The sequence below is a fragment of the Guillardia theta genome (assembly GCF_000315625.1).
Source record: "Guillardia theta CCMP2712 unplaced genomic scaffold GUITHscaffold_3, whole genome shotgun sequence".
NCBI classification, from domain to species: domain Eukaryota; class Cryptophyceae; order Pyrenomonadales; family Geminigeraceae; genus Guillardia; species Guillardia theta.
Window position 1 is genome coordinate 695,210 of NW_005434671.1, and position 20,134 is coordinate 715,343.

The 20,134-nt window shown below is 49.7% G+C and overlaps 5 protein-coding genes across 5 annotated transcripts; 2 read left to right on the top strand and 3 right to left on the bottom strand.

Annotated features, from left to right (window-relative positions):
- Positions 1-3,338: 3,338 nt before the first annotated feature.
- GUITHDRAFT_132202 (hypothetical protein) lies at positions 3,339-3,872 on the bottom strand (the record flags this gene model as incomplete). The annotated part of the gene is made up of 1 exon (XM_005841405.1): positions 3,339-3,872. One exon carries the CDS (start codon positions 3,870-3,872, stop codon positions 3,339-3,341), a length of 534 nt encoding a protein of 177 aa, XP_005841462.1.
- Positions 3,873-4,533: 661 nt separating this feature from the next.
- Positions 4,534-5,632, top strand: GUITHDRAFT_99965 (hypothetical protein; the record flags this gene model as incomplete). Its single annotated transcript, XM_005841406.1, has 7 exons — positions 4,534-4,833; positions 4,889-4,954; positions 5,004-5,113; positions 5,163-5,249; positions 5,299-5,389; positions 5,431-5,509; positions 5,559-5,632. The coding sequence occupies 7 exons, from the start codon at positions 4,534-4,536 to the stop codon at positions 5,630-5,632; spliced, it is 807 nt and encodes a 268-aa protein (XP_005841463.1).
- A 673-nt stretch (positions 5,633-6,305) lies between these two features.
- GUITHDRAFT_63622 (hypothetical protein) lies at positions 6,306-7,169 on the bottom strand (the record flags this gene model as incomplete). The annotated part of the gene is made up of 1 exon (XM_005841407.1): positions 6,306-7,169. One exon carries the CDS (start codon positions 7,167-7,169, stop codon positions 6,306-6,308), a length of 864 nt encoding a protein of 287 aa, XP_005841464.1.
- Positions 7,170-9,519: 2,350 nt separating this feature from the next.
- Positions 9,520-14,350, top strand: GUITHDRAFT_59871 (hypothetical protein; the record flags this gene model as incomplete). Its single annotated transcript, XM_005841408.1, has 5 exons — positions 9,520-9,974; positions 10,019-10,500; positions 10,827-10,937; positions 11,658-12,575; positions 14,136-14,350. Coding segments are annotated over 5 exons (2,181 nt in total), but the record flags the coding sequence as incomplete, so codon positions are not given.
- A 1,801-nt stretch (positions 14,351-16,151) lies between these two features.
- On the bottom strand, positions 16,152-17,199 carry GUITHDRAFT_150025 (hypothetical protein). Its single transcript, XM_005841409.1, has 7 exons — positions 17,158-17,199; positions 17,042-17,108; positions 16,851-16,991; positions 16,572-16,793; positions 16,432-16,527; positions 16,311-16,380; positions 16,152-16,259 (listed from the first exon to the last, which is right to left on the bottom strand). Coding segments are annotated over exons 1-7 (657 nt in total). The 5' UTR covers positions 17,160-17,199; the 3' UTR covers positions 16,152-16,200.
- Between the last annotated feature and the right edge of the window lie 2,935 nt (positions 17,200-20,134).

The following is a 20,134-nucleotide window of genomic DNA, read 5'->3' on the forward strand; positions in this document are numbered from 1 at the left end:
CACCGAGAAGCTCAGGGAGTTAGAGGCATTGGAATAGTCCGCCTTTCCTGTATTGTTCGCAGCATCTGAAAACAGCAAATTGCAGTACGTCGATCCACACAACGTGCTAGAAGACAGATCGATACTCTTGGGATTAGATGACCCGTACAGATTCTTAAGTGTGACGTTGGCAAAGGGATAAGAAACTCCAAACGTATTGTATATTTGTAAGGTGACAGTGAGAGTATTTATGACATTCCTGTTTGTATCACTCTGACCAATTTTTGCTATCTGGTATCCAAAGATAGCGAGCGGTGCATTCAGATATGTCTGGGAATTTAGTGCAACTCTCGCTACAATGGTTCCAGCTGTGAGCCTTTGATAGGCATTGATGCTTAGTGTTGGAGCTGATTGCCCAGTAGATGGATTTTGTATCGTGAATGAAAGATGATATGTGAAATTGCCAATACTTTGATTGCAAACAAACAGAGATAGTTCTTTCTTGCTGTTGTCCCATGCACCAAACCCAGGTGTTCCTGCGGAATTACAAAAGTGGAGATTGCATCGTTGAGAGTTACATCTGGAATCAGTTGATTTGTCTGTAAGGGCAACAGAGTTGCCGCTCCAAACAGCACCGGAAAAGTTGGAGATGAGAATAACGCCTGTGTTTTCAAAGGCATTCCTGGAATGAGACAAGGGTCAAAAAAGATGAACTTCCCCGAAAACAAAAAGAGACCGGAAAGAAAACTTCAAGGTGATATTATTCGATGCTGATCGCGATGATGTAGATTGAAACGAATCAGATCCAGAGTAAAGCCCGGCGATCAGGAAGGGAGCGAGGTTCCCAGATCCAGATATCATCCTGCTCGTCATGATTTGTGACCAGAGACTGAAGGAAACGGATTCAGCTAGCACAAGAGAGTCAACTCAACGCTTACAGCCCGCCTCTTGAGTCTCGAAAGAGATATATGTCTATCTCAGGAGCATCTTGTCCGACAACATTGTTTGCAAGAACAAAGGAGAATGCATATTCTTGGAGCGCAACAGTAGTACGGAACACGGTGATTGCGAGGCAGTTGCTTGCGAGGTCTTTGTTGTTGACCTTGTAAACTCCATTGTACCATTTGCCTAAGGGGGAGAAATCGGATGTGAAAGTAGATGCCCCTACGTCAGAGAGGGTGAGGGTCTGCGTTGACGCGGTGGTTGCCCCTATCAGATTGCAGATCACGACCGTGTGGAACGAAGTGCTTGATAAGGACGCCCTTGTGCTCAGCCTGACCGTGATTGTGTTTGTTGCCCCCTGACCCGACAAGAAAGGATGAGTAAAAACCTGAGAGTGGAGCACTGAGGAGAGGTACCTGGAAATAGCTTGACTGCGTGATGGTTCTACTCAGAAATTCGTTGATGAGCAGCGGTGCAGTATTCCCGTCTCCCTTCGTCATCTCTGTCTTTGCAACTATGATCTTCGAGTCCCGCAGTACTTGAATCGTGATGTTGGGCGACTCTTGCCCTATCAGTGGGTTCGTGATCTGCAGTTGCACTGTGTAGGTTGTGGCTGCTTGGAAATCCTGCTGGGTTGATAATACCAATTGGTAACCTGACGATGCTGTCAGCCTTTGTCAGAAATAATTCTACAACGATCACTCACTCGTTGTATCCCACGAGTAGACCTGAAAGATTGCAGGATTGAACAGCGATAGCGAAGAAGCACCTTTCAAACAGCACATGGAGAAATATAGCGTCCCCCCTGACGCGGTAAAAGTAGAGATACTCTGCAAGTTGATGGTCAACACGTTGCCCACGGCCCCTGGGTTTGTAGAGGATTGTGAGATGGTCTTGACCTTCAGGTCGGTTATGAACAGAGGCGCATCCACACCCGAGGCCTTGTCCATCAAGAAGTTTTCTGTCTGGAACAAAGTGGCCGTTGACGCCGCGATGTAAAGATCCGGGGAGAACTGTCCTTGGCTGGGATTTTTCATGTCAAAGAAGAAAGTATACAACTTCCCGGAAACGATCTTCGAGGTTGGAGTGAGAATCAAAGTTCCAGACGTTTGCTGCCAGTTGGCAACCGTTCCCCAGTCAGCATTGGAACCGTCGGGATATGCGATCGGAAAGCTGGAGCTTGATTCAGATGCAGTGCTGACAAGTCCTTGTATCGTAAATTTTGAGGTAGGTGAAGTGGGGAAATCGAGTTTTGTAATGATCTGAACTGTGATTCTGTTCACCTCACGTAGAATAGACGTGTTTTGCGAAATATTCTTGACAGCAAAAGGAAATATTGTTTCCAAGGGATTCGAACCATTCGGAACTCCAAAAATTGCCGTATTTGGTGCAATTAGGGTGGCTGTCTGTATTCTTGATCGTAGATATGATGAAGTGGTTGTACTTTGCAGAGCTTTAACATCGCCTCCAAGGTAGATGGTAGAGAATGATTGTTCTTTGTTTGGATTGACCAAGTCAAATGAAATCAGGACCTCTGAGTTGGCTGGAACACCAAAGAAATCAACTTTGAGGATCAAAGTCCCATTGCTGTACCAAACACCTTTGGAAACGTAGAACGAATTAGTTGTTGTGACAGGGAAAGACATATCAGTGGGAGTTGCACTTTCAAAGAGACCGGACACTGTGATTGTTGAAGCTTCTGGCATATCACTGGTGGCAGAAAAGCGAATGTTGATGCTATTTGTTGACTTTGCCAAAGGATTGTCTTGGCTGGATGTAGTTCAGCAAGAAGCGACGAAGAACATGGTCATACCTTATTTCTTTGATGGCAAAAACAGTTTGTTCAACAAGCAAAATTTGTGCTCCGCCTTGAATTCCAAGAATGTCTGAGAAGTCTTTTTCTAGTGGTTCGCTTGCAAAATACGAGTTCCCACGACCGTCAGTTCTAACTAGGGTGCCTTCGATCGCTACAACTGGAGATGTCTGTGCAGAATCCGGGTTCAGAATCTATGACAGGTGTTAGTCTAGTTTCCTTGAGGACTGTTTGTTTACCCTGAAAGATAGTGTGTATACATTCGAAGAGCTCAAATCAAACTTAACTGCTGCTTGTAGAATTCCTGGATCTTGGATAAAAACTCCACAAGTACCAAAGTAAGCCAATGAATATGAATCTGAAAGTATTTCCAGACAATTTGTATTCTCACTCCCAGCTTTATATAGCCCTGATGAAGTGATCTTAGCACAATTATAACAAGGTCAGAGCTGAAATCACCTGTTATATTCAGAACAGATCCTGCAGGAATATTGCAGTTGGCTTTCAGCTGGATCAAAATGGTGTTGAGCACGCCGACTAGAGGGACGAATTGAGATACGAATGCCTGTAGAGGACCTTCAGACACCAGCATGTCAAGAGCAGATCATCTTGCCGTGGTGAAGTATGGTTGGATCACGTACAGCGGCATTCCTCCTAAGTCCACACCATAGACAGATAAGGCGCTGCTTGTCACCAGTTGAAAACTGTTTGACCCTGAGCCATTTGCAGCGATGGAGATAGAAGGGGCGCTTTGACTAGTCGCTGGGTTGACAACAACAAGAGAGAACGCATAGGTCGTGCCCTGAGCGATGCTCTGCGCGGACTTCAAGGGCAACACCAGCAAATCCCCTTCCCAATAGACGCCTGAGAACAGACTGCTGCCGATGTTGCTCCCCGACGCCTCAATCCCGACCGTCTTCTCTGATCGTACGCTTTGCATGTTCTTGAAGAACACAGCAGAACCCTGACTACCTTGGATATTCAAGTTGGATGCGAGAGTGACCGACAGAATGTTCAGCCCCCTGGTCAGCGGGAAATCTTGATTCATGCTGGCACTCGAAAAATCGTTGGCACGACCGGGAACACAAAGGGTGAGAGCAAGGAGGAGCCGTGCTGTCAGGCAGGCATCCCCCAGCATCTTCGTCTCAGCCCCCTCCTCCTCTCTTAGCCTTCTTCTCCTTCACTGTCATGCCGCCAGTTTCTATCTTGACAACCTTGACAGGAAGCGACGGGCCCCCCTCAGCTCGGAGGTTGGGCCTCGGCGCCCCGGCGGGGGCCCCGGGCCCCGGGGCCCAGCCCGGCGGGCGAGGCCTGGGCCGCCGCCTACGGTACTAGCCCGCAGTGTCGTGGGTGACTGACTAGCTTTACTCAGTATCAGGATCATAGTCTACAAGTCTGCCTAAAGACGGGGGAGCCTGTGTCGCAGTCTGAGCCTACAGAGAAGTTACCTCCCGCTTGAAGGCCCTCACTAAGTGAGTGCAGTTGGCCCGTGCGTTAGTGTCAGGGTCAAGTCTCCTCTACTCTCCTGACCCTCTTTACCCTGATTGTCTTCGTACAACTGGAACTTTCAGGCTTTAACTTAACTTTGAGTACTACCCGGGTCCCGACCCTCACCAGGGATAAACTGAATTTTGAGCACCGAGGCGGGCCCTTTTTAAGGTCTCCTTGGCCCCCATTTCGGAATGGCGGCAGGGGCTGGGTTAATGGCGTTCCTCGTCCTGCATGGTGCATTCGACCCTCTGAGCACGAAGAGCAGGCATGTTTCCTCCTCGTGCTTCTTTGCTCCCAGACCTCGAACCATGTCTTCTCTCTTGATGTCAAGCGATATGAAGCGAGGCAGCCATGCAGGACTCAAGTATTCGTGCGAAGTTTGTGGCTGCTCATTCGCTCGCCTAAAGAGTCTGAAGGAGCACGAGCAAGGAAAGCAGCACGAGATGAATCTCAAAGCAGTCCCTCTCATAATTTCTTCATGCGCTGCCTCGTTCAAAATTGCTGAGGGCGTTCTGACCAAGGAAGAAATAAAGCGATGCATAGCGAGCTCATATCGGGGGGATGAAACGCTGCCCAACGACGGCGTGGAACTAATCACAGAGAGTCAGGTAGCATTAGAAGTAAAGGTTCTAACCCATCAATTGTGATGAAATTTATTGTCAGATCGTTGCAGCATGGAATTGGTTGGACTTGAAGACTTTCCCTTCCATCGATGCCGCCTCTCCTGTGGTCCTTCTACCGAGCTTCTCTACTCGCATTGATGCATTTTAAGCTACAGACTTATGCAGACCTTTCTCACGTATCAAAAGCAAGATTTTTCAAGTATTTGTCAGAGTTGATACCACAAATCTTTGGAATCCCTGAAACTTTCGCACTCATCAACTCGCGGTGGATACCCTTCTCTCAAACGTGGTTTCATGATTGACATGTCGAGCAGTCCCTTTGAAAAGCAAAAGGTTTTCGACGTGTTTGTATGTGGCGAATTGTTTAAGCTCATTGAAGACCTCGTTGTAGCGATTGGGCGGTGACGTCATGCACTATCGCACGACAGAAATGATTTTTTAACCACGCAGGGTGCAATCTTGTCGAAAGATCATCATTTTATCATGCCTTGAAGGGCTCCTTCCGTTCTTGCTCAAATGCCGCTTCCCCAAGATTGAAATTGTTGTTTGAGGCTGCTGTGAAACTCTCTGATCTTCAGGCAGGTCATACAAGGAAACTCACTTGAGCAGAGCACCGGCAGCTGGATCAGCACCTTCTGTGAAGTCATTGATGCTGCAAACGGTGTTTGGAGCAAAGAAGATGTCAGCATGAGCTTAACCATGAGGAGTAGTCGTTGCTGGAAAGACGAGCTTGACCCTGAGACTCTGGTCTTTTGTGGACGGAGTTCGAACCACGAAGTCTTAGAATGTATCACTGAAGCGAAGAAAAAGAGCAGTATTTGGGCTGTTGTTCCTGACCATGACGAGAATGGATTCTTCAACAAATTTAGAGCAAACCTACACAATGATTCTTTTACATCCGACATTGCATATGCTCTCAGTAGCGGAGTTCTTGCACACAGGTTAGTCATCCAACCTTCATTATTGTCCATGAACGATTTGTTACCAGATTTCAAGGGCAAATGATATCAGAGATAGACAAGGGGTTGAGTGACAGATACCTCTTCATTGCAGGTGGACTGAATACTAGCACTAAGCCTTTCGGCATTGGAAGAAAAGTTCGCAGCAAAGTGCGATCACAGCAGTGAGAAAGATTTGTAAATAATTGTATCGTTTAGACTCTTTTAAAACTGTTTATGAATATTGAGGAAAAGGTGAAGCAACATTCTCAAAACAAAGCGAACGGATTCTTCGTCGTTACAAGCGCAATGGCTGCAATGCTTTGGTCCATCAGAAGATAGCACATCGACGAACAGCTTCAACTCCGAGATTCGCATCGGAAGGGAAATACAATTCACAATGTCCTTTCAAAAAATAGAGATTAACTCCAGAGACCAACCTGTGGAACCTTGTATCGCGAAGTTTTGTACATCTGAGCAGATCATCGTGCACGTTCAGTGTAAAAAACGGTCAAGCCTTCAGACTCGATGATTTTGCCTCTTGGGCACGGGAGCAAATATTTGCACCCTCCGATTTTTGCAGTCAGCCACAACGATATTTCCACTCTCATCGACGGCAACTCCACCCGGCACGTTCAACTCACCGAGTTTCGAGCCACTAGAACCGATTGATCGCACAAACCTCCCGTTGGCATCAAGTACTTGCAGCCTATGATTCTTAGCATCCGCTACAACAATGTTTCCCGCCTCATCCAATGCCAAACCCATGGGGCAATTGAATTCCCCTTCGCTCTCTCCTTGCCGCCCCCAAACGCACACGAAGTCGCCGTCGTCAGTAAAGACCTGCAGGCGATTGTTCTGACAATCAGACACAACTATTCTCCCGCTCTTGTCTACAACCACGCCAACTGGGGCGTTAAGTTCCCCATTGCCATCTCCCGCCTTCCCGAATGTCCTGAGGAAGGTACCATCCGCTGCGAAGACCTGTATCCGATGATTACCCCAGTCTGACACGAAAATGTTCTGTTTTCCATCGAAAGCAACTCCCATAGGATACATGAGTTCCCCATCCCCCTTGCCCTCTCGCCCCATTGTACACGCCATTCCCCCATCCTTGGCAAAAACTTGCACTCGATGATTTCTAGAATCGGCAACAGCAAAACGTCCATGCGAATCGATCGCAATGCCGACCGGAAAGCTAAGTTGTCCATCGCCATTTCCTCTCGAGCCCAACGTCTTCTGTAGAGTCCCATCTGTTCCACTATAAATCATGACCTGATGGCTGCCATAACTGGTGACAGCGATCGTCCCGTCGTCAACGATGGCAACATATCGTGGCTCTAACCCGGCTTCCTCTATTGCAAAGACTTCCCCAGCTTGCATCGGCCTAACACTTGTCTTGACACTCGCCGCATCAAGAATCTTATGGATTAGAAGATCATCTAAGCCATGCATGATCGAAGAAGCCCCCAGACGTCTTTGCGCCACCATGGCAAACGCCAGCTTCATATCTTGAGACAACTCAACCACCATACCACTTCAAAATAAAGCCCTTATCGAAATTCCAATTAAATTTGGAGAAGTTGCCAGTATTTCAACACATCAAAGCTTGGCTACCGCATGAGATGTCAAGTATCAGAATCGACTCTGCGCCGAGCCTCTGCTGTTCCTAACTTGACACTGTCCTGCATCAAAGTCAGAGAAAATCAACTCCGAGAATCTTCTGAGCGTACCAGCTGAGCATAACCAATGATAGCAGCATCTTCGTCCTATTTCACGATCAAGGAGAGCCAAAGGCAGATCACCAAGAATTTGCTCAAATTGCCCTCAAGGCCACCACCATCTCAGAGGTTCAAGTGGGCTTGTTGGAAGCTCGAAGAGGTAGGGAAATGTTCCAAGCGTTGTCTGCTGTTCTTCCTCCTTGTCTCCCTGCTCTCTCTCTCCCTCTGCTTGCTCACCCTCAGCCTCTCCTCCTCACCTTCCATCGCTCAACCCCCATGAGTCCGCTCCCGTCGACCCCCCTCCTTGAACCCCCTTTAAAACCACATGGACCCTGTACCCCATGTGTGTGAGTTACCCAACTCAAACATATCACCCTACCTCCTATTCGGCCCCATTTCATTGGAAGATTGGGGGTCCCCACACGGTACCCTCAAGCTCACCTCCTACCTCCTACCCACCCCACACCCAATTGATCCTATCTTGCTCTACCCTACCCCTACTATTCCCCTCGGCCTCCACACCCACCCCGTTTGGATTACTCATCCCTTTGGCTTCAAGAGTTTGGTGAATTTTCTTTTGTAAACTGAGATTTTCAAATATTATGGTAAAATTACATATGATCTGGGCTAATTTTGATAAACCTACCCACCTTCCCATTGCACGCAAACTCCACCCCTCATGGAATATTTCCACTACCCCCCTTTCCCTCCACCCCTTATGATGCTTTTTGGACAACCCGTACTCATAAAAACCAATCATTTTATGTTTTCCCCGCCTACCCCCTCTGACCCAGTTTCGCCCGAAAACTATGAAGTGAGGCGGACTCGGGAGCTCTAATTCCGATGCATTGAAAGGGTGGTGGATCGAATTATTTTTTTTGATACCATGCCCCTCAAACTGATAGCAATTCAGGGGTAGGGGTACAAAAATGTCTATCCAATTTTAGATGAGTAAAAAGTGACGTCAGATTGTTCGATCACGTAATTTGGAAGCAGAAATGGCTGGAGCGGTGCGACGGGGCCACCGCTAGGGAGGCAGAGGGCAGGCAGGAGGCGGAGAAAGTGCCGAGCCCGGAGGAACAAGAGGAGACTCCTTCATGCCTCCTGAGACGAACAAGGACTTCGAGTTCAAGTCCCTCAGCGTGTTCCCCTCAAATCCCCCGTCCTCTGAGTTCCAGTTTCTGGTCAGAAGGGACGAAGCATGGCACGAGTACGACTTCTTCCGGGCTGAAACGTGGAACTCTCACACCCTGAAATATGAGGAGAGAAAAAGTGGCATTCGATCCGTCATCACAAAGACCGAGACGAGAGGTCCGTATTCGAGGCCCTTCACCGTGTATTTTGTGCACACCAAGACAGCGTTCAGTGTGAAGGGAGTTTGCAAACGTTTCAGCGATTTCAAAGAGTTAGACCAAAAGATCAAGAAGCAATTCAAGAACTTCCAATGTCCGTTCCCTCCTGACAAAGTATTCAACGCTCTGCAACCTGAGTTCGTGAATGAGAGGAAAAAGCAGCTACAACGTTACCTGGACGATGCTCTTGCTGTCCCCGAGATTGCTGCATATCCAGAACTACACAGCTTCCTCAATATTCCCGAATATAACGACTACGTCTCCCAGGAGCAGGAACAAGTTAAGAAGGAACAAAAGCGATTCTCGAATCCAGAAAGCGAAAAACCTGAAACGTATCTCCGTCTGATAGATCACGCCAAGTCATCTGGTGACCGAATCAGCGAAGCACAGGCATTCAATGCCTTGGGCATTTTGTACTGCGAGATGGGATTGGATCCGCAGGGCATAGAATGCCTTGAAAGCTCGCTCGAGCTGTGCAGGGTGGAAGGTGACCAAGATGGTACTCGCATTCTGTTGTCCAATCTCGCTTGTGCGCATAACAAGCAAGAGTGTCACTCTCTTGCTCTCTCGTGCTTGAAGGAGTGCGACGATCTGCAAGGCGAAGATGCGCAAGCACAGGCACAAACCAAGATCAAGTTGGCTCTGACCTCCTCAGCAAACGGCGAGCAGTACGAGGCTGTTGAGTTCTGTTTACGTGCTCTTGAACTGAGTAAGAACCTCGAGGACCAGGTCCTCGAAGCCACCTGCCTCTTCACACTTGGCACTATATATTACGATGCTGGAGAAGTGCGCCAGGCGGTAGAGGCTTTCGAAAGGTGTCTGGTTCTGCGAAGGAAGACAAGGAACAAGATTGGTTTAGCTGAAACGCTGAATAAGCTTGGATTGACATACTGTGATATTGGATACGACCTGAGGGCGATCGACTACTTTGAACAAAGTCTCGTGATTTGTGAGGATAGTGCAGATCTGCATGGCCAAGCTGTATGCTTGCAACACCTTGGCAATGTGTTCAAGATGCAGAAAGATAACAAGCTGGCAATAGACTTTTTTGAGCGATGCTTGTCTGTCCGTGAAAAGATAGATGATAAACGTGGATGCGCGGATTGTCATGAGAGGTATGCAATTTTTAAAGATTGAGTCCTCCTGATATTCCTTGCAGTCTTGGTTTAGTGTTTTATGGACTAGGGAACTTCAAGATTGCAACAGAACATTATGAAAAAGCCTTGTCGGTAAGAATCGCTCTAGGAGATAGAGCTGCGCAGAGTGAATGCTACAAGAGCCTTGGAACAGCTTATATTCGGATGGAAGATACAGGAAAAGCAGTGCAATCCTTTGAACATTGCTTGCAATTGCAAAAACAAATAGGAAATGACAATGGTATTGTGGATGCACTCATTTCCTTGGGGCTTGCATATTTCAAAGCTGGCGACAATCAGGCTTCAGTCAAACATCTTGAAGATGCCTTGATGTGGTTCGAATTCTTGCCTGAGGAGGATGCTGCTTCCAGCACTGGCAAAGCTGTGTGTCTTGACCACCTTGGAAACGTTTACAGTAAAATGGGGAGGCCATCAAAGGCGGTTGAGCACTACAAGAAGAGCTTGGTTGTCAAAAGAGAAATCAATGACATGACCGGCGAAGCTCGTTGTCGAGTTCGCATTGGCCTGGAATATTTGTCGCTTTCCAACCTTCAAGAAGCATATTATGAATTTGAATCCGCGCTGAAATTGTTCGAAAAGCTTGAAGATGATCATGGCATAGCCATTTGCTACGAAAACTTAGGTCTACTGCTTATTTGTCAATTCGTTCCGCTTGCTTGCTAAGCCCATGAACAGGCGACACTTTGATGAAGCTGGGTGAGTTGCAAGAAGCGATCATCGCGTATGAGAAGTGTTTACCGATCAAGGTGGGTCCAGTTTCCAGAGATTATGGAGTCTTATGTTCATGGCAGGTTGAGACGTGGGACAAAGTTGGGGAGGCGCAATGTTTGGACAACTTGGGGCTGGCTCACTACTCTTTGGGTGATCTGAACAAAGCAGCCGAATATTACGAACAGAGCATGGCGATTTGGAAGTCTGAGGGTGAAAAGCATGCGCTGCTGACGTGTTGTGAGAGTCTAGGGGGAGTCTGCTTCCACCTGGAAGAGCACCTGCGCTCCATCGAATGCTACGTGCAGTATTTGACCCTGTCGCAAGAGGTTGGAGATGGTTCGTCCGATCACGAAATCTTGTACAGACTTGGTCTCTCTAATGCTGCCATCGGTGAATACTCCGTCTCCCTTGAGTTTCTCCGACAAGCCATGACTTCGTTCATTGAGCTCGGAGACATCAAAAACAGAACAGCTTGCCTCCAGAACATTGGTATGGTGCAAGGAAAGCTAGGACAGTTCTTTGAAGGGTTGAAATCACTTGAACAAGCTCTGAAGCTCAACATGGAAATGGAAGAGCAACAAGGCATTGCCATGTGCTACAAGGAACTTGGTCTCCTCTACTACGATGAAGGGGACAATGAAAAGGCAAAAGAAAGCTTTGAGAATGCCCTTAGGTATCTGACAGAAGCGCGTGACAAGCCAGAGATTGCTACTTGCAACATGCACATCGGGGGGACTTTGGCAGCTGCTGGGGAACATAAGGAAGCCATCCAGTACTACACCACTTCCCTTGTTGTTGCAGATACCCTACACAAGGAATGGCCTCTGAAGGCAGAGTGCCTGAAGCAAATGGGTTGTTGCCAGGCTGCTCAAATGGATAACGCCGCTGTCCACACGTTCAATCTTGCCCTCGGGCTATGGAAGGAGAAAGGCAATAGAGCCGGTGAGGCAAACATCCGGATGAGACTCGCCGAGTGCCACATGGCGTTCAAGCGCTATGAACGAGCTGTCGATGAGGTGAACTTGTGTCTGGAGCTCAGAAACCATCTCGGCGATCACCGAGGGCAGGCAGAATGCTATTTTCAGCTGGGCAATGCCCACGGAGTGCTTGGAGATTTCATGGCGGCAGAGGAAAGTTACACCAAGTGCATCGCCCTGAGACGCGAGCACGGCGACAGGTACGGCCTTGCAGATGCCATATCAGCTATCGGGCAGTTGATGGTTGCCAACGGAAAGGCATTGGATGGTCTAGAAAGTCACAAAGAGGCGCTTGAAATCAGACAAGGGCTGGAAGACAAGGTGGGAATAGCTGAGAGCTACAACAATCTTGCAGTCTGTTACAATCAGACGGGGGACCAAGAAAGCGCGTTGAGATATTTTCAGAGTTGTCTGGAATTGATGCAGCGGGGAAAAGACTCTGTCAGGGAATGTAAATGCCTACTCAATATGGGTGCATGCTATGCTGATCAAGGAGACTTTGCAAAAGCGATTGAAATGTTTGAACAAGCCTTGCTGGTCTGCAGGGCGTGCGGGGATTTTGAGGATGAAGCCGCCTGCTTCTGCAACATCGGAAGTGCAAATTTGCAGTTGGGGCTTATTGAAAAAGCGCTTGAATGCTACGACATTGGACTGAGAATTCTGAAGAAACTTGGCGACAAGAAGGGAGAAGGAGAATGCTTGCACAACATGGGAGCTGCCAACTTTAACAACGGCAGCACTGAGACAGCAGTGAAGCTCTTCGATGAAGCCTTTCAGATTTTCCGCTCCTTGAAGGACTCCAAATCAGCCACCATGTGCCTCAACAGCTTGAAATCAGCTTACATCCGACTTGGAGACGCGTCGCAAGCAAGTCGCTGTGTTCAATTGATGCAGGAGTACTTTCCTGACAGAGACATACAAAGTGTCACTGAGCAGCTGGAGCTGGAGCTGGAGCACGCAAAAGAATCGAAGGATCTCGAGCAGCAGGCGCAGCTGCACTTGAAACTGGGAGACTCGTATGAGAAACTCGAGCATCTCGCCATGGAGCACTACGTGGCTGCCCTGGGGATCATGGAAGAATTCGGAAACCTGGACGGAGTCACAGAGTGTCACAAACGGATCGCCAACATCCAAATAGGGCAGGCAGACTTTGCGGGGGCTCTTGAATCCCTGGCTCATGCGGTAGCTCGGTTCGAAAGCGACCAGACCTGGAGAGACGGAGGGACTGAGAGCCTGATCTACTACGCCTCCATCTTGTACTCGATCGGCATCTGCCAACTGGCGTTGAATCAGAACGAGGAGGCCGTGGGTGCGTTCCAGCAGAGCATTTCACTGAGAGAAGAGGCGGAGGACGAGGAAGGCATTGAAGAATGCCACAATCAGCTAGGTGTTGCCTACTCCAGAATCGGAGACACGCGACGGGCAATGGCGTCTCTCTCTCGAGGTGCTGGTGGTCAATATCTCGCCGTTGAGGACACTCCGGGGAAAGTAGTGGGGGTGAGCAGCTTGGCGTCGACTTTGATGACTCTCAAGCAGCATGAAGATGCTCGCAAAACAATCGAAAAGCATGAGACAAACCTTGCAATCTACAAGACAAGGCACGACAAGAAGAGTGAAGCAAATTGTCACAACGTCCTTGGTCAGATGTACATTCAGACGCAGCAGCTGAACAAAGCTGTGGAGGCCTTCGACCTGTGTCAGAAGATCAGAGAGTCTCTCAACGACACGGACGGCATGGAGATTGCGATGAAACGAAAAGGCTGCGCCCTGTATCTCAGTGGGGACATGAGAAGTGCCGTTGAGGTGTTGGAGGAATACCTCTCCCTAGTCTCTCAGAACGTCGACAGGCGAGTCTTCATTAGCAAGAACTTCGAGAACTCTCGGCGAGAGGAAGTCGACGCCTGCTGCGTGCTGGGCAGCGCGTGTTACGAGATGGGGGATTTGCCGTCTGCCTCTGAGGCTCTGAAGCGAGCCCTGGCCCTCTCGCACGAGTCGGGTGATCGAGCTGGTGAAGCAAAGTGCCTGATGGCGTTCGGAGAGATGTACTCCAAGATCAGGGCGAACAAGCGAGCGACGGAGCATCTGGAACGAGCTCTCTCGATCTGCATCGAGCTGCAGGACAAGTGCGGGGAAGCCAAGTGCGTCTCCTTGCTGGGCTTCCTGCACTATGCTCGAGGGGATACGAGCGCGTGCACCAAGTGCCTGGAAGAAGCCCTGGCGCTCTGCAAGCAGAGCCTCATCTCGTCCTCTGAAGCCGAGTGCCTCATGAACATCGCCGACATCCATTGCCGACAGGGCGACATCGTGCAAGCAAAGGCGCACTATCAACGAGCTTGCAAGCTCTGCAAGGAGCAGCTGGACTCTATGGGAGAGGCCCGAGCTCTGTGTGGACTGTCAGAGACGGACTTGTCGCTGGGGGACTCGTATGCAGCCATCGACGAGCTACTAGAGTCGCTCGCCATCCGGAAGAAAGTCGGGGACAGGAAGGGAGAAGCTGAATGTCTCCGTCGTCTCTCCCATGCTTACACACTTGTGGGCAAACTGTCAACCGCCAGGAAAGTCACGGAGCAGGCAAGACAACTTGCGATGGAGAACGGCATAGCGTTGGATGATGCCAAGGCTGACATGTTGTTGGCGAAGATTGACATGGAGGCGGGAGATCTTGATTCAGCAATCGAAGGGCTGCAGCGAGCGAGAGACATGTATGCCAAGACAGTGATGCTGGGAAACAACAAGGTCTTCATCGATCCTCACATGCTGGGGCAGTGCTTAGGGGAGCTGGGAAACGTCTTCATGTTGGCCTCTAAGTTTGATCGAAGTCACGAGGTGTACGAGCAAGCAGAGCAACTGCTTGAAGCTGCCGAAGAGATAGACGAGATCTCAAATCTCCGATGTCGCATGGGCCTTCTTGCCAGCGTTCGCAAGGATGGAAGTACGAAACCGTCGGCAGAGATGTTTGAGCATGGCTTGCAGAAAATCGCTCAGAGCTTACAGGCGTTCGAGAAGATAGGAAGTAGGAAGGGCATCGCGCGGTGTATCCTCTATACCGGCATCGTGTTGTGCCGCAAGGGGGAGCAGCAGAAGGGCATGCAGAAGTTGAGGTTAGCGCTGGACATCTTCAAGGAGTTGAGCGACAAGCGGAGCATGGCCGAGACGTTCCTCGAGATGGGGGTCCTGAGCTCGAGCTCGCCTCAGGGTGTGGTCTACCTTGAACAGAGCTTGATGCTGCGGAGAGAAGCCTCGGATCTGGCCGGGGAGGCGAAGTGCCTGCGCTCGCTTGCTGACCTCCACTCGTACCTCGGCAACTCCCGCGCAAGCATCAAAGTGAGTCCCCTCGGTGTCGTGACTTGCTTGTGACTTGTTCTCAGTGTTGGCAAGACTGCCTCAGCCTCAAGAAGGAGCTGCAAGACAACGCGGCGATCAAGCAGTGTCTGGAGCATCTCTGTGCTCTGTACATTCAGGTACTTCACGTTGAACCCCCTCCGCTCTCTGACTCTCTCACTTGGCGACAGCTGGAGGACTACTCGAGAGTGTCGGACTACATCTCTCAGCTCCGAGACATCGCGCATTCACAAAGGGACCATGACTCTGAAGCACAGGTTGCTTCCCCTCTCCATCGTGCCTCCCCCCTCACCTTGGCTCCCTAGGCGCTCTTGCTGCTGGGGAAGTGCAACTTCAACCTTGGAAGCACCTCTGGCGCAGAAGAGAACTTCAAGCTCGCTCTCCGGATCTGCCAGGAGAACTCGAGGTAGGATCAAAGGCCCTCCACGTTTCTGCCGCCTCCTGACCTCCTGGTCGCTTGCAGTTCGGAGCAGCTGCTGGTCAGAGAAGCCGAATGCCATGACAAGTTGGCCCAGGTTCCGCTCCTCCCTCCCCCCTCGCTTCTTGTCCCGTTCCTTCGCTTTCTGCGCCTTATTGGCTCAGAAGCTGAGTTTGTTGTCAGTTGTATCTCGACCAAGGTCGCACCAAGGAGAGCCAAGTCGAGCTGGAGCAAGTCCAGAGACTGAAGAAGAAACTGGGCAAGGACATGCTGAGGTATTTGCTGCCGTCACACCGACCGGTCATCTCAACTTGTTGCTTTGTAGGGGCATCTTGAGCAAAGTGGAACGACCGAACTCGCTGAAGAAGGTGAGGAGGGATGGGAGGAGGGATGGGAAGGTGGATGGGAGGAGGGATGGGAAGGTGGATGGGAGGAGGGATGGGAAGGTGGAAGGTTCTTGACTGTTTCGTCTGCCCTGCACAACCAGCTCTTCCACCTGAAGATGAAGACATGATGGCTCGGTCTGCCGCGAACTTGTTCTGTGGAGCGTTTTTCCCTCCAAGAGCGTGTCTAATCTGGAGATGGCCATGGAGCAACATCGCGGATAGTTTTTTGAGTTCCACATGCATATGTATTGATTACATGTACGTTCAAGCGAAATGATCCCATCGATCGGTGAAGCAAGATGCTTGCAGTACTTCTTTCATAAAACGAATATCATATGAGGTGACATCTCTTAAACATACTGGTTGGTGAGAGCCTCAGTCTCCTCGCTCTCCTCAACTCCGAAAGAATCTGCTCACGAGCCAGGTCAAAATCCTTCCTCCCCTCCAACACACGTCTGACCGTAGTTGAGCAAGAAGTAGAGGCCGAAGCCGACAGTGGCAATGAGGTCGGTGACACAGGCGATGCCAACCTGGAGCAACTTTCACAACGAGCAAGGCTCTCGGAGCAAGAGGACGCTCACCTCCTGGGAGAGGCCGAGCGCAGCCGTTCCTTCCGATCCGAGGAGCCAGAGGATGGGGAAAACTCCGGTAGCGAACATGGTGATGTAGATCAACATCTGCTGGGCGGTCACATCAAGTGCAAGGAAGGTGTGAGACAGACCTTGGAGTTGTCGGTGGCATACTCGGAAGAGAGGATGCTTGCAAGCTGAACGATGACGAGCACAGCGAAGATGAAGCTCAGGAACCACCACATGTACTTGTGAGATCCGACAGACACGGACCCGATCCAGCCAGCCATGAACATCACGAGGTCGTAGCCAACAAGAGCGATCATTTGAGCGTTGTCAAGCTTGAACACAATCGAGATGTCGACGAGCACAAGCTGCACGATTGAGGAGAAAGACAGTCAGAGCTCATGAGGTAAGTGCAAGCGACGTACAGGATAAGTGATGAGGTGACCAAGATATCTCCCCCAGAAGATCACGCGGGGTGTTGTGTCAGAGGTCTTGTAGGTGACTCCTAGGCCGCTCCACATGGAGTAGTAGGCGATGGCTCCTGAGCAGGTGAGCAAGAAGGTGACCTGCAGTTAGAGAAGTTCAGCTGAGCTGTGGCGGCAGGAACAAACTTCACCGCATGGCTGAGGGACGTCTTCTCTCTCATGTAGTTCAAGGCGTAGAAGCAGATAGCTCCAATGAACCTAGCACACCCCGTCAGCACCTGCACATGCCGCGCGAGCACTTCATCACATTCCAATCGCCCCCAACAAGAGGAAATGCTTCACAGAGTTGGGATAGTCTTCAGGGAACGAGACTGCGCCAGCTCCTGAGTCGGTCTGGTTTCCGCCAGCCGCGGCAGTGCCGTTGCTCTGGAGAATCTCTAGAAACAGCTGAGGCATGTTCACTCTGTGATTCATCTGCGTTGAGAGCAACAGTCAGACCGAGCATGCAATCATACCATCCTCTATCAACAAAAGCCCGTCTGCTCTCTGATCCTCAGTGAAAGCAAACTGCAGGATCTTACTGTGACATCAGCGTTCTACAGTGCCTAACGTGAGCTCGAACATGCATCTGGCGGACTAGGAGAGGACATCATGGGAAGGTTGAAGATGGTCAGGAATAGAAGACGAGGAGACAGGAACGCAGAATGAAGTCTCAACCCAAGGACCTGGTTAAGACTCCAAGGCTACTCCAGCTATATAACGAGGTTCCGTTCCAGTGGAGCGAACAAACATCAAGGAGAAAGATGAAGTGGATGGGATAGATGATGGGCGAGGCAGAGAAGAACGACAGAGGGGGGTAAAACGAAGACAGGCACGGGGGGACTGAGGTACGAAGCTGGAACGATGAGACCACGAGGAGCATGTGTGAAGGGCAGGGAGACGGGGAGAGAGGTATGCCCGAGGATCCAGAGACAAGGTAATGAAGAAGTGAGGCAGGAGAAGGGAAGGGAGACAGGATGAGATCCTCCATAGAGCATGCGCGACCCGATAGGATCCATCGCCATAAAATGGTATGAGTTCGCTCCCCCAAAATAGATCGAGTATCCGTTACAAACAGTTTTCTTTTTCAAGACCGTTTCTTGATTTGTGAAGCCGTTGCACAGGCACTCTCCGTTACGTGCCGTTGAAACTTGATTCCAGCAGGATGGCAGGCAAGAGGCGGGGAGAGGGGAGAAGGTGAGGTAGCGCGACGATGAGAAGACGAGAGCAGGAGCAGGAGAGGAAGAGAGATGAGAAGACGAGAGCAGGAGCAGGAGAGGAAGAGAGATGGAGAGGACGAGTGATGGTGCCCTAGTCATCGTGTGGGTGACTGACACTTGAGGCTGTTTGCCCTCACCTGCACCCGAAGAAACTCCAAACCGGAATAGTTTTGACTTGCTGTACTGGACGAACAAGACGCGAGGAGAATAGGAGGTTGATTGCGCCCATAGCTCTCTCCATAGGAAGAAAATGAATGACGAGGAACGAGCCAGGAAGCTCGAGGAAGGCAAGAAGAAACTCCAGAAGTAAGTGTCCATGCATATTCAACTTGAATTCCCAAATCGTTCTTGACCATTAATTTGCAACAAATCAGATTTAGAGCAAAATCCAAGCAATTCAAGTCAGTGGATAAGACGTCTGTACCTTTGGAAACAAGGAACAATGCTAGCAGCGAAGTGGATGTTTCTGTGGGAGATGGACGGCCAGTAAATGAGTCCAATGGTCACGACAATCATCCCTCAGAACGCAAGGCACAGACTTCTGCAAGTGCAGGATCTTCACAAGCTGTCGAGGATGACATCAGTCTCGCCGGAAGTAGCAAGCCTGGAACTGTCCTTCACTGGCTTGCGGAGAGAAATAAGCGGATGAAGGTCGTCGCTGCTGCTACTGCAGAGTTGGAGCAAGCTGTTATTGGGCTCACATGTGATCCAAGACTGTCAGCATCGCAGACTTCCTCTGTGAAACGAGTGAACATGAACTCCCTGATGCGAACAGCACATGACTTGGTCTTGAGGGTTCAATGTTGTAACGTGTCCCCGGCAACAACTGTGAAGGAGGAAGATGAATTTCCTTTTGTTGCAGATGTTCTTGCAGACCTGCGAAAGCTAAACTCATCATTGTCCAAGATGTCCAGAGAAATCGAGCCAGTACCAAAGGGAGTGAATGGCAGTGACGATCAAGTAGATTCTCTCACTAACGGTGAAAACCCTCCTCATTCAGGTCCTGAGGGACCCTCGCCAAATCAAAGCACGAAATTCGAAAACTCTTTGGCAGACTTTCTGAATTCTTCTAGAGAGACCGAAGTTCCTTCAGATCTACCAAAGTAAGTGGTTTTTGTGTTACATTCAATCTGCTCTGACGAAAACGCAGGAAAAGTACTGAATTCCCACCAATATTCTTGGACAACTTGAGAGACATCGGTGGCTTTTCAGAAAGCAAGGCCTCAGATCAATTATCGGCTTCAGAAATACGACTTTTGACACAGCAAAGGAAGGAAGAGCCGCTGAATGACACCATCTCAACAAGCAACTCGCACCCAAAGTCGAACTCGGGCTCGGGTTTTCAAAAATCCTACAAGGACTATGACACGGTGAACCAGCTTACTTGGGAGAATACGTCTCTCCAACGTAGAGTTGAAGTTCAAGCCAGTGCTTTGATCGAACTGTCAGTGGAGAAAGAAAAGTGGATGGGTGAGAAATACAAATTGATAGACGAACAGGTGCGGAGTCATTCTGGTGTTTGAAGATTGAGAATTTTGACTGGTGTACAGGAGAAAGCTCGGAAGAGGATTAAGTTGCTTCTCGAAGAAAAAGAAGAGTTGAAGTTGTCGCTGCAAAGGGTCATTGAGGGACTCGTGACTGAGAATCAATTTCTTTCGCAAGTCGCGTCCGTCCGGCATGACCCCAATCTTCAAGACACAACAACCAGGAAAGCTGAGGAACACACTATGCTCGAGACTCAATCTACGTCATCTACTCACCTTTTGGGATCACAATCTGTACCGAACAGGCCGCTCGAGAACCACTCTGCGGAAGAAACTCCGCATGTTTCGGACCACACAGAAGTGAATTCATCGGATTCAAGAGCGTATCCACCAGACCCAAGTGTTGGATTGCCTCACTCCTTACAGAGCGAGGGAAACGATGCTTCGTATCAATCTCTAGACGTGACAGCTTTGCACTATGAGGTGACGTCTCCTGCTCTGGAATCAAAGGATAGCATTGCCGAAGAAAAAGCCGAGGATG